Genomic DNA, 11,821 nt, shown 5'->3' with positions numbered 1-11,821 from the left:
GAATGCCAGATCCAAAGCTATGGGACAGAGGAACAGCACCATATCATCCGCATAGATGGAAACCCGATGATTAAAACCAGATGTGTTGGATGGAAATCCGGTATATGTACTAGACATTCAGGATTTGGAAGAACAATAAAAGAGGTGTTGTAAGAATCATCATAAGGAATTGAATACACTGCAACATAATGGCATATCATCTTATGAAAAATAATGCATACTGTTCCATGTCACACTGTCACAGATGCGCTGTATCAGTTATGTCATGGAAGCCTGTCAGACAAGGGAAGGTGAGTTTGCAAGTGAATGCCTCTTGAACTGCCTTGTTGGTACTTCCATAGAAAAGGGAGGAACTTTCAGAAATGTTTAGCCAAGATCCACCTCCAGGTTTACACTATCGTGCTGGATGGAATAGATAAAAAAAAAGGATATAGCTAATGCACATTATAAATGGATCGTCCAAGATCAAACAGAATGTAAGAAAACTAGAACTCACTAAAATAGCTAATTCTAACCAGAAGAGGGTAGCAATGCTCCTTGTCATAATTAGGCCAGGTTCTATCCTCACCAGCCACATATTTTTTGTGCAGATTCCAGACAGTAGGATCATAATTCTCTATCAACTCACAACGCAGACCATTCTCTTTAATAATTCCCAGGAATTTGTCTAGAGAATCACCTCTTTTGGGACTCAGGAAGATGGCTTGTGAGGTTGCCGAATGCTTCAGCAAGGATTTGACTGTTCGGGCAAGGCCCTCATGGAATTGCTTGAAAAATGTGCTGCAAGGAAGGCAAAATGTGAATAAGAAAGTTCTAATGGAACTTATTGACCTGATGACAACTTTATTACTAGTAAAGATGCATGGTGTAATCAGAGTACATATGAAACCAACCAACAGCCACGAGACCTAGCTTTTGACTAAATAAAAAACACTTGCTGATTAAATGTGTTACTTAATGCCAAATACAAACCTCACAAGCATATCATTGACACGTGACAAAACAGTAAGGAGGTACAGGATTGAAAAGATAATCAGTATTCAAGAACAGCAAAGAATCAAGAGGGTCAAACATACCAGTCACTTGCAACAATGATGTCAAAAGTATTCAATATTTCTGAAGCTTGCTCTTTGTCCCAATGCAGTATCATAGATTTAACCTTTGTCTCACCAAAAGTCTCATGCGTTGATGGATATGTTCTTCTGAATGTCTGCGGGTTAATGGTTTACAAAGGCCAAAGAATGTGTTTTTGAAATAATAAAGTACAAAACAAAGCCATAAAGGGTTAAATTTTGGAATGATCTGATCTGTATTTTTTTTCCTATTTACAATATTAGCAAACACTCCATTGTGCATACATTAAATTAAGAAGGATACACCCAGCTACTTGTGGGTTGCCATCAGAAATAACAACCTCGTCAGCATTTGTACTGGCTGCAATAACAAGTCCAGCCAATCCATAACCAGATCCAAGCTCAAGCACTTTCTTGGACCTGTAATGAACTAAATATTCAATTAATCAGATAAACAGAATAGAAACTGAACTTAGTTAGGCCCCCTTTGGAATGTGGGATTTCTTCCTGTTTCCTGTGTTTTTCATGTGAAAATGAACTGATTCTTATACGATTCTTGCATTCCAAGGGGCCCAAAGTAGCAATGAACTACTGTCATGGCAAAAGTTTTCAACGGACTATTATTGTGAAAAGGCTTTGCCTTGAAGGTAATGTGGGCTATGGAATTAGACTATTGACATAGGTTCATATGGCTAACAACAGGTACATGCTGAAAAAGACCATGAACTAATGTAGCACTCATATATCTGTTCATTTTCTGCTTTTGATCACATCAAGAAAATATGATGAAAAATAGCATAGCATGGACAGAAAACTAGTGCAAGAGTGTAACTATAAAACTCAGGTGACATACACAGCTCAAACCTCTCAAGGATTTATTTTCCATACTATAGTAACAGCTTTTGAAAATATTAACAGGAACAAGGACCTATATATCATTATTGTATATTTGTCTTACAGGTTGTACTAGAAGGACACACTACCACTGTATGCTGTGAGCGTGTGACACAATAATGCACCCTATGATCCTGTTTGGTTCAACACACAAGCCAAGCCAGCCTATTTTCTTTCCTAAAATACAATGCTTGTTGAATACGCAATTCACTTAGGTCCTTGAATCCTGATAAAAAGTTTTTAAACCAACAATCTAGAGTAGTTAAGTTTGTGTGCTTAAACTGAAGATCCCATGCAAGTTACTCAATCACACAAATGCATGACTCATAAAGGGCGTACCCAGTGCAGAGAGCTCCCCGCTCTGTGCGGGGTCTGGGGAAGGGTGTCAGTGGCATGCCTTACCCCTCGCCTGAGCAATGCGAGGAGACCGCGACTCGAACCCGGGACCTTACTGTCACAGGCGGTAAGACTCTACCGCTTGCACCAGGCCCGCCCTTCAGCTAAGGTTCAATAATGTTTCATCTTAGCACAACAATCCATACTGATGCAGCTAGCAGGAATGTCACCATGTTTAATAAATCTCACAAGTCACAGGTCACAACAGACCTGAACATATCGAGTGGTTAATACAGTAGTAGGCAAGGACCTCTTCTGATGGCCAACAACCTTCAGGGAGGAAAACACATGTTAACTTGAAAACTGAACTGTCTTTTATTGAAGATACTCCCTCCGTTCCAAATTATAGTTCACTGGCTTTGTCCTAAATCAAACTTTTCTAACTTTGACCAAGTTTATAGAAAATGCATCAACGTCTACAATATCAAATTTGTTTCATTAAGTTTCCCATGAAATATGTCTTGATAATGCATTATTATTTTATTTAACTTATAGATGCTAATATTTTTTTCATAAAAACTTGATCAAAGTTAAATAAGTTTGGCTTACAAGTATAAAGTAAACTATAACTTGGAATGGAGAGAGTATCATGGAAGGGTTAAACATGCAAAAGTGGAAGAACAAAATGAAATTCAGAATAGCATATATTATCAGTAGACAGCACTGCACTTTCAACTCTTTTACCGATCTTTCAATTCTATATTGATTTTTTTTCTACTTCTAAAGGCCATATGCAAGCTTAAGTGATCACTGACTGGAGGGAATAGTCTTATGATGCAAGTATAAGAAACTTTGTACTCCCTCTGATCCAAATTATAAGACGGTTTGGCTTTTCTAGATACATTGCTTTAACTATGTATCTAGACATGGTATATATCTAAGTGCATAGCAAAGTCTATGTATCTAGAAAAAGCCAAAACGTCATAATTTGGAATGGAGGGAGTATTAGTTAAGTTCAAAGTTCATAGGTCTGCGGGATCACAATTCATAGTCCAAGAAGGAAAAATTGCCACACATAGAAGGCTTGTGTGCCACATTCTGAAAAGTGGGCCAAGACACAATAGTATTACACACATGTTTACATTTCTTTTCCACACAAGTGCCTTCCTATTATCATAGCAAAAGGCACAAACAAAACCTGGCAGGTACTAACAGACAGCAACTGAAAGATGCCATGAACATGACCATACACATGAACTGATGCAAATAAACTTGCTTGAACAAAACTTACATACTAGTCCAGTAGTGTCGATATTGTATTTGTTCGAAGCCTCAATGTCATTGAGTTCAAGGGAATCCTCTTTTCTATATCTGGAATCATGCACTAAAATAATAACCAACTGAAAAATAGCATGTCAACCTTTCTAGTTGGTTTGAACAATTCATGATGGCTAAATCTGTAGTCACAAACAGAGCTTACTGGAGAGAAAACAACATGATTCCCAATTATATCAGGGACAGAAATAAGGAAAACTATATTCAGTGTGCCAGAGAACTAGGGGCAAATAATAGACTACTTACACCAGATCAAGTTTAGAGGAATCTCTACAAGGCAGCTTGTAACATACATAAACATCCTTCTGGCCAAATCATTTTCATTTCCATTTAATGAATTCCCAAGTGATTTCGCTAGCTGTGAAATCGGCAATGAATGGCATTCGATCAGGTTAAAGCCACATGAAGCCTTTCTTGAAATGTTGGTTGGTACCATCTTTAATCTGGTGGTCACTAGAAATTCCCCTCTGCATGGAAATGTAACATAAACAAACAAATTAACATGGCATAGGTTATATAAAAACAATTAGCAAATGTGAACTGTCTGAGCAGTATAAAGTGAAATTTCAATGCTGATTATTACAACTGCCATGTTTAAATAGAAGATACACTTAACAAAGATAGCGGTTACATTTCTGTACGCCAAATGCAGGAAGTAATATTGGGAATGGGAAACTACAATTGTCTTTTAGCATAAGAAAACTAATATGATAAAATAAATCAGCAGCCCTAGCATTTAATAGTCCGGCAGTGCTGCGATATGGAATGAAAGGATCCAAAACAAATCATTAAACATAGACCTGAAGTGGAGTTTTGTGTGTACACATCAGCGGATCAGCACCGCAAGCCTATATACCCACACTCACGGACCACCAAATGGAGTTTGTCCTTGAAGTGGTAAAAATTAAAAGGGACCATATTAGACTGAACTTTTGTTGTAATTATAATGAAATTTGGCTGGTTAAATGTTCATGCTCACTTTCATGGTAAACACTGATTTTAAATGTGGAACTACCATAATTTCCAGATTATATATATTGAATCAATAACACTAAACACATCTCATTGAAGCAAGGTACTCACTTCCCAAATCAGACTGTACTAACTCCCTAAAGTCTTCAACACAGCTAACCTATCAACATGACATGGGGACTTAACTTGGTTACACTGTTTTCCGTGTTCGTGTCGATTAAGGATCATCCGTTGTTGTGGATGATAATCAGGTTAGAGACTTATTATTCTGAGCACATACTTGCTTATGGGAGCGGGAAGGCTCATTACGCTCTTGTCGTGGGTTCTGGCTCTTTCTAGACCGACTGATTGGAGGTAGGGAAAGGTGAAGGTTTAAGCACCATATTGAGACTGGGTCTCAAGTGTGGGGGCTTGGAGTTCAAGTTTTGATGGAGACCTAGACCCTGTGACAGAAGTGGAATGGGTTGGTCTTGTTTGTGCCTAGGGTATAAACGGGACATGTATTTTAGGGTACCCAGCTGGGATACATTGGTTCGTGAATCGCCGTTTTCATGAGACGGTACGACTTGGCTATGGTCTAGTATCGTAGTAAAAACTGGAAGATGAAAGATGGTGAAATGGTTCTCATTGCTTAACCTTTGCTTGAAAGTAGAACATGTGCTTAACTAGAATAGTTAGCTAATGAAGTAATCAAGACTGCTAATAAAATTTGACTGTAAGTATGAACTATTAGTAATGTTTTTCGTAAACAAAAAGAAATCAACAAACACATATTGCCTATCATATCCTTGAGAGCCGGGAAACTATTCTCACTAGTCGGGTAAGTCTTGCGAGTACATTATGTACTCAGGGTTTATTTTACCCATGTTGCAGGTGTAGCTTGAGGAGTAGATCTTGTGTGGAGGATTCTTCTGGTGGGCACAGACGGATCCTTGTATCGTTTTCGCTAGATGTTTATTTTCATTCCGCTGTTTAATTATCGCACTCTGAACTCTGGTATTGTAATAAATAATTTTCAAGAACTCTTGTTGTATTTAATGGACAAAGTATTTAAGTTTGTACTCATTATTGGATTATGGATGTAAAACATGGATGGTTCGAGTTCTCCATTGGGGTTTGCTCGACGAAAATGTTCGATGTAGCTCACTTTTAAGGTGCTTAGTAGGATTAGCGCCTTCGAAAACGTGTTATTTGATTCGATTCTGCCACATTTTGAATATGTGCCAAAACCGTCATCCTCTACCTTCTTTCATGCCTGTCCTTTGTGATGCTGCCTGTCCTTTGTGATGCTAGCTCCTTTGGAGCGGAGTTTCCTCGTGCCTCTTTCGTTCATAAATGTGGTCTCGGTTTACGCTTAACAGCGAGCCATTCATTTCGCTTTTTCCTACTTTTCTTTGTGCTGCTGAATTGCTCCTTTGTTTTCCATTTCCGTCATTCGGTAGTTCCTAGAAACAATTTGGACCGTATACATTCATCATCAGGATCGCAATCAAAACCTCTAAAAAAAGAATCGCAATCAAATAATTTATCATGAATAGTACATTTACGTTGGCTAACCGATTGTGGGCACTTGCCACCTCGGTTCATTAGCAGCTTCCATTTGTCTGTCAGCAGTCAGCACCTTAACTACGCGCTTCAGAAATGAGACAGGCCAACGACCTTTCCATCGTCTGCACTGCACATGCAATGCAGGCCCTGCTGAAAGATTAAGCTTTTCGTGCTTTTACCCACCTTGATCATTGGCAAAACAAGCTCAGACAACATGCTCGATTTCCTTATGTTATCTCCTACTAGTCGCAAGGCCCCACACACACGCACAGGCACAGAGACGTTGGTTCAGCTATGCCCATCGCCCTTCCACTAAATCTCATCGAATTCGACGCCTTTCTGCAAAAAGATATACGGATCTCACCGAGCACCAATCCACCATGTTTCCCATCCGTCCTGGAAACCGCACAAGAGCAATTAGGCCAGAGCTACGCGCTATACCGCAAATTGCAGAGGAAAAGAGCATCTGAATTCAATCAGGCCGTCTTCCTTCCGTGCTTTCACTTTACTGAAGAAAGCATGATTATACCGGGCGGAAAGCGAGTTAGTAAACTGACTCCCTTGCGCTATAAGTGTAGTCCAAGAGGGAGTGCTCGGATTCCCCATCTTCTCTCCACCTCTCTTCTTGATTTCCTGATAGTCTAGGCCCCATTCGGCTTGCTGAATCTTGGCTAAAACTGGCTGAAAAATACTATTCTTGTTGAATTGTTGTGAGAGAAAAACACTGTTCCGACTGGAAAAATAAGCCGAACTGGGCTGCGTGGTCGCTCCTCCGTCTCTCCCAGTTCAGCAGTCGTCTTCTCTACCTTCCTCGCCTATCCTGTGCTCCTCTCTAGCCACTGTACTCAAACTAGCAGTACCTGAGCAGCACTCCTTCTACTTGTACGATAGCCTGTACCTGTACTGAGCTGACATTATATACAAGCCCTTCTTGCTCGTGCCAATTGCCATTGCCAACCACCACGTAGAGCTGCATTGCTGTCTTCGAGGCCATGGGAATTGCAACAAGAGTTTGCTTCCTAGTTCTTGTTCTGGTCAGTACATTTCTCAGAGGTAACAATTCGATCGTTGAAGAGTACTTACTGTATTTGGCTGCTTTGGTGATTGTTAGACGGAATTCTTGTAAGGGACGATGGTGAGAGCTGAATTGACGATGTCTTTGGGTTCTTGGTCGCAGAAGGGAGAGCCGCGACATTCACGTTCGTCAACAGGTGCACGGGGACGGTGTGGCCGGGCATCCAGTCGAACGCCGGGAGCTCTCGGCTGGACCCGACGGGCTTCGTCCTGCCGCCGGGGACGTCGCGCGCGGTACCGGCGCCGTCGGGGTGGTCCGGCCGGGCCTGGGCACGCACCGGCTGCGCGCAGGACGCGAGCGGGAAGGTGGTGTGCGCCACGGGCGACTGCGGGTCGGGCTCCCTGGAGTGCAACGGCCAGAACGCGGCGACGCCGGCGACGCTGGCCGAGTTCACGCTGGCCGGCGGCGGCGGCGACGACTTCTACGACGTGAGCCTCGTGGACGGCTACAACCTCCCGATCCTGGTGGAGCCCGCGGGCGGCGCCACGGGCGCCACGACGTGCGCCGCGGCCGGGTGCAGTGCGGACCTCAACGAGCGGTGCCCCGCGGAGCTGCGCACCGAGGGCGGCGCCGGCTGCCGCAGCGCCTGCGACGCCTTCGGCAAGCCCGAGTACTGCTGCAGCGGCGCGTACGGCAACCCCGACACCTGCCGCTCCACCGCCTACTCGCAGCTCTTCAAGTCGGCGTGCCCCAAGTCGTACAGCTACGCCTACGATGACCCCACCAGCACCTTCACCTGCGCCGGCGGCCGCGACTACACCATCACCTTCTGCCCCGTCGCCACCCCAAGGTACATCTTCGTCTTCGTCTTCGTCTTTATCTTCCTTCCGAGCTCACACGCTACCCTCGTAGTAATTGACTTTTCCCATGCTTTGGCGTGCCTTCTTGATTAATGATTAGAACGTGGTTAGTCATAAATGCTCTCGAGATTTGCATGCAGAGTTAGTAGGCCCGCCGGGGCAATGAATTGGCGACGGCACACCATGGCCCGCTACAAGGACCAAAAAATTTAGCAGGGTAATTAGTAAGAAAAGAGGTCCAGCAAATCTTAGTCCCCCTATCTATACATTTATAGCTGAAATTTCAGACGATGGCTCTATAGGACTTCGCTCGCTCGTGAGCGGTAGAAGGTTGGAGCCGCCCTAGCCCCACCGCTGGCTCCGTGCCTGGCCCGGTACACTTGCTGCACCTAGCAATCGTGCACCGGTAGCGGTTGGTGCATGATCAAGAGTGACTGACCCAGCACTAGGATTAGCTTGCTGCAAGAGGTTTGACCCCTCGTGCCCGTGCGGACCTTTTTACCGCTGTCGGTTTACACGTCCACGTCATGGGCGCGCCAGGCCAGTCGGTTTCTTATCTCGTGTTGTCAGCGACTCAGCGTACAACAAAGGGAGCGTAAACAACAACCACCCCTGCTAGCCTGCTATACTGTGCTACATCGCGACGTCAGTAGCAGTAAATATTTAACTCAGAAAGGATAGTAAAAATCAAGCAGAAGGATCGCTTTCATCATTAGATTAATTCACCGGGCGTTCTTTTCACTAATTGCTGGTGTCCTTTTTGTGTGACGGAAAACGGTGCAGCCTGAAATCGTCGAGTGGCCCTGGAGCAACGACGGCGGCACCGACAGGCCCAACGCCGACGCTACCGGGGGCGACGCCGCAGTCGGCAGGTGGGCAAGGCGGCGGCCCCGACGGGCAGGGCGTGATGCTGGGCGACAACTCCTGGCTCGCCAGCCTCGCCACGGGCGACGCGCCGTCGGGGCCGCCGGCGCTCCGGGCCTCGCTCCTGCTCGGCGGCCTGCTGCTGCTGGTGCTATAGTACCAGCGGGAAACCCAGGCAACCGACCCCGTCACAGGTGTGTGAGGCGAAAGTTTCGGTCAAAGAAAGAAGCGGGCGCGCACGGGGCACTGGCGCAAAGCGAAGCGGTGCGCTCGGCTTGCCGACGCGGACGCCGACCGAGCTGCCCCGATGGGAAGGGGTGGTGGTTGGTGTTGCGCGCGGTGGGGCTGTCCGTCTGTCCGTGCTGGGTTTGTGCGCGGAGATGATATGATTTGATTTGACCAGGATCGCATCACGCCATTGTAAAATCCGACATTTTCTTCTTCTTCTTCTCCTCCTTATAGGGTTTGTACCGTTGTGTTCATCAACAAAAGAAAGAAATGTACAAGGTTGTTTCGCAGATACCGAAAGACTAGAAGCAATGATTATGCACGCACTAAGTAGTCCGGCCGGCGTCCCGGCCATCAGAACACGCTAGTGGCAAACCAACTACTAACATTTGCGCACAACTTGTCAGGCTAACAAAGTGGAGTGATTAGCTTACATTATTCCGAACGAGCCGAACATATACGTACCTGCTACTGCGTTACAGAGTCTCCCTTCAAACTGCCCTGTCCGGACCTACAGTTTGCTCTAATGACCGAACAGCCGCTTTGAGAGACGTGGCAGGTGCACTGTTCTATCTCGGACAGCCTACCGAACGCTCCTGCTGCATTTGAAGCGTCTCCTAGTCATGGTGGTGCAGGCGTGCAGCAGATGATTTTGACGGCTAGCCGGACGCGTGCCCCCAATCAACAGCTAAAGGAAAAGTAAATGGCCTACTCATGGATGAGGTGGCTGCAGCATGGACGGAGACGCTAGAATACTAGTAGTGCTGATGGTATAGTACTGCTGCCACTTTAAAGTAGTGTACATACAGACACTCTGCAGCTGATGACGCGTCCTCGGTGATTGTTGGCACATGGGACGGAGGAGAAGATGTTGCCATGCCATCTGATCTGTGCTCGCGGATCAATCAAATACTCCTACGTATATACAGGCGAGGGCGTGGTGGGGAGGACATGGGCGGGCGCGGTGATGAGATGATGCCCACTCATCTGGCCCTCTGCTTTTGAGTGAAGCCAAAGGAAGGAAGGATCGGTGCCGGGCGTTCCTGCCTGCCTGCCTATCATCGCTTCTCAGCTGCGTCGTATCACCCCAGGATCGCCTTTTAGTGCTAATGTAATGGCATGCTTTGTACTAAGGTTAGTTGATGCGATCTGCGGCTGAGCACGGTAGGGACCATACATCTGAATCTATTGCTGCTTCTCAGATTCATCCACATTCACTCGACCTGTCGATCATGCACTAATACACGTATTTCGCTCATTTCTTTCAAATGTCAATGCATCATGCATGTTTTCGGTTAGGTGCAGCGTGTACAGTCCCATCGCGAGATACTGTAGTACGAATGTGATGCGTACCTAGACCGTTTGACCTGCCGAATATATCAAATCACAGTCTCTGCTGGCCTCGTGATCTTGCTTAAGAAGTCAGTTAATGGCAGCTACTAGCTCCAGGGCAGCTCATACCAAACACCCTGTTCCTGCACTCAGGAATCACAAACCAAACGCCATTGCCGAACTCTCGCATAGAAACCTCTCCATCGGCTTTCGGGTCGATGCGACGCGACACGTACAGGATGCCTGCAGAAGAAAAGGATGTGACGGGCACGCGCAGCTTGGGGATCAGCAGTCTTTTCCATCCCAAACTGACCAGTTTCTGCTAGCAGCAGTGTAACAATGACAAGCATGTTCACCGTAACCGCCGGAGATTTGCCAAGTACCTGACGCGACGCCAAAGGGCGCATGTGACTTTCAGGTGATAGGCTCAGTCAATCAGCTAGACATAGATCGAGCTACAACCTTACATATAAGATGAAAACTTCATAGAACATGATCTAGAGAGAGGAAGGAAGATGAGATGTCATCGACTATCCGCGGGCTTGGAGGAAGAGCTCGACGTAGCCATGGCGAAGGTGATGCGGTCCGGGTCAGGGGAGTCGCGGTCAAGGCGTTGAGGTTGGTCGCACTGTAGTGGTGGCGCAGAGGCGGCGGTAAAGACGTCAGTGGAGCTTTCCGTCGCTTCAGCGCCTCCTATAGGTGGGAGAAAGGCGGCTCAGGTTGACCTCGTGACGCGAGCCCCGGCCTCCCACCTCTTTTATATTGCGGGGGCCAACAATCATGGAACGGTTGGGCACCCCCGATCAGAACGCGGAAAGGCCCCGACTCAATCGTTGGACCGAGCCGAGAGAAGATCAACCTATCATCATGCAGGCACCCATCAGGATCAAATGAAATGAGGTAGTAATGCCGGCCTCGGCACATGAGGTCTGTCCAGTCCAGTGACCGACTGACCGCGACGCTGATCGGCCACCCACCGGTCGTTTTCAGTTTTCTCCCTCACAACAGGGGAAGGTCCTGCCAGGGTGCCAATTCTGATACGCGACGGTGCCGCAGCCCTCAGGTCTTTGATTAGAATACAAGCACAGCTATGACAAGCATCTGGGCCTCAGTTAGCTAGTACCTAGTAGAAAAGATACGCCAGGGCACTGCATTGCCTGAAACAAAAGGGGCTTTCTGGTTTACGTATGATTCAGCATTAGTTGTAAGGCAGCAGGATTGTCGCTTTTCTGTTTATGTATGATTCAGCATTAGCTTTCTGGTTTATGTATGTATGCCATTGCTTCTGCTAGTGATTGTCCGTTGGGCACCGCAGTCCTCAGGACTGTGGTTGCCCGCCCGGTTGCACCCTCGTGAACCAAAGG

At 46.1% G+C, this 11,821-nt stretch overlaps 1 protein-coding gene and 1 pseudogene across 1 annotated transcript; one reads left to right on the top strand and one right to left on the bottom strand.

Moving 5' to 3' along the window:
• Window positions 1-324: 324 nt before the first annotated feature.
• On the bottom strand, window positions 325-7,134 carry LOC136532624 (calmodulin-lysine N-methyltransferase-like; annotated as a pseudogene).
• LOC136532622 (thaumatin-like protein 1) lies at window positions 6,373-9,425 on the top strand. The gene is made up of 3 exons (XM_066525219.1): window positions 6,373-7,211; window positions 7,336-8,023; window positions 8,817-9,425. Exons 1-3 carry the CDS (start codon window positions 7,151-7,153, stop codon window positions 9,052-9,054), a joined length of 987 nt encoding a protein of 328 aa, XP_066381316.1. The 5' UTR covers window positions 6,373-7,150; the 3' UTR covers window positions 9,055-9,425.
• The last annotated feature ends 2,396 nt before the right edge of the window (window positions 9,426-11,821 follow it).

Source organism: Miscanthus floridulus, unplaced genomic scaffold (assembly GCF_019320115.1).
Source record: "Miscanthus floridulus cultivar M001 unplaced genomic scaffold, ASM1932011v1 fs_674_1_2, whole genome shotgun sequence".
Taxonomy (NCBI): Eukaryota; Viridiplantae; Streptophyta; class Magnoliopsida; order Poales; family Poaceae; genus Miscanthus; species Miscanthus floridulus.
The sequence above is the reverse complement of the archived record's forward strand: the minus strand, read 5'-3'. Positions and strand labels throughout refer to the sequence as shown.

Coding starts and splice junctions, on each gene's coding strand:
- LOC136532622 (XM_066525219.1), top strand. CDS start 7,151: ATGGGAATTGCAACAAGAGTTTGCTTCCTAGTTCTTGTTCTGGTCAGT. Junction 7,212..7,335: donor GGTCAGTACATTTCTCAGAG/GTAACAATTCGA, acceptor TCTTGGTCGCAG/AAGGGAGAGCCGCGACATTC. Junction 8,024..8,816: donor TGCCCCGTCGCCACCCCAAG/GTACATCTTCGT, acceptor AAAACGGTGCAG/CCTGAAATCGTCGAGTGGCC.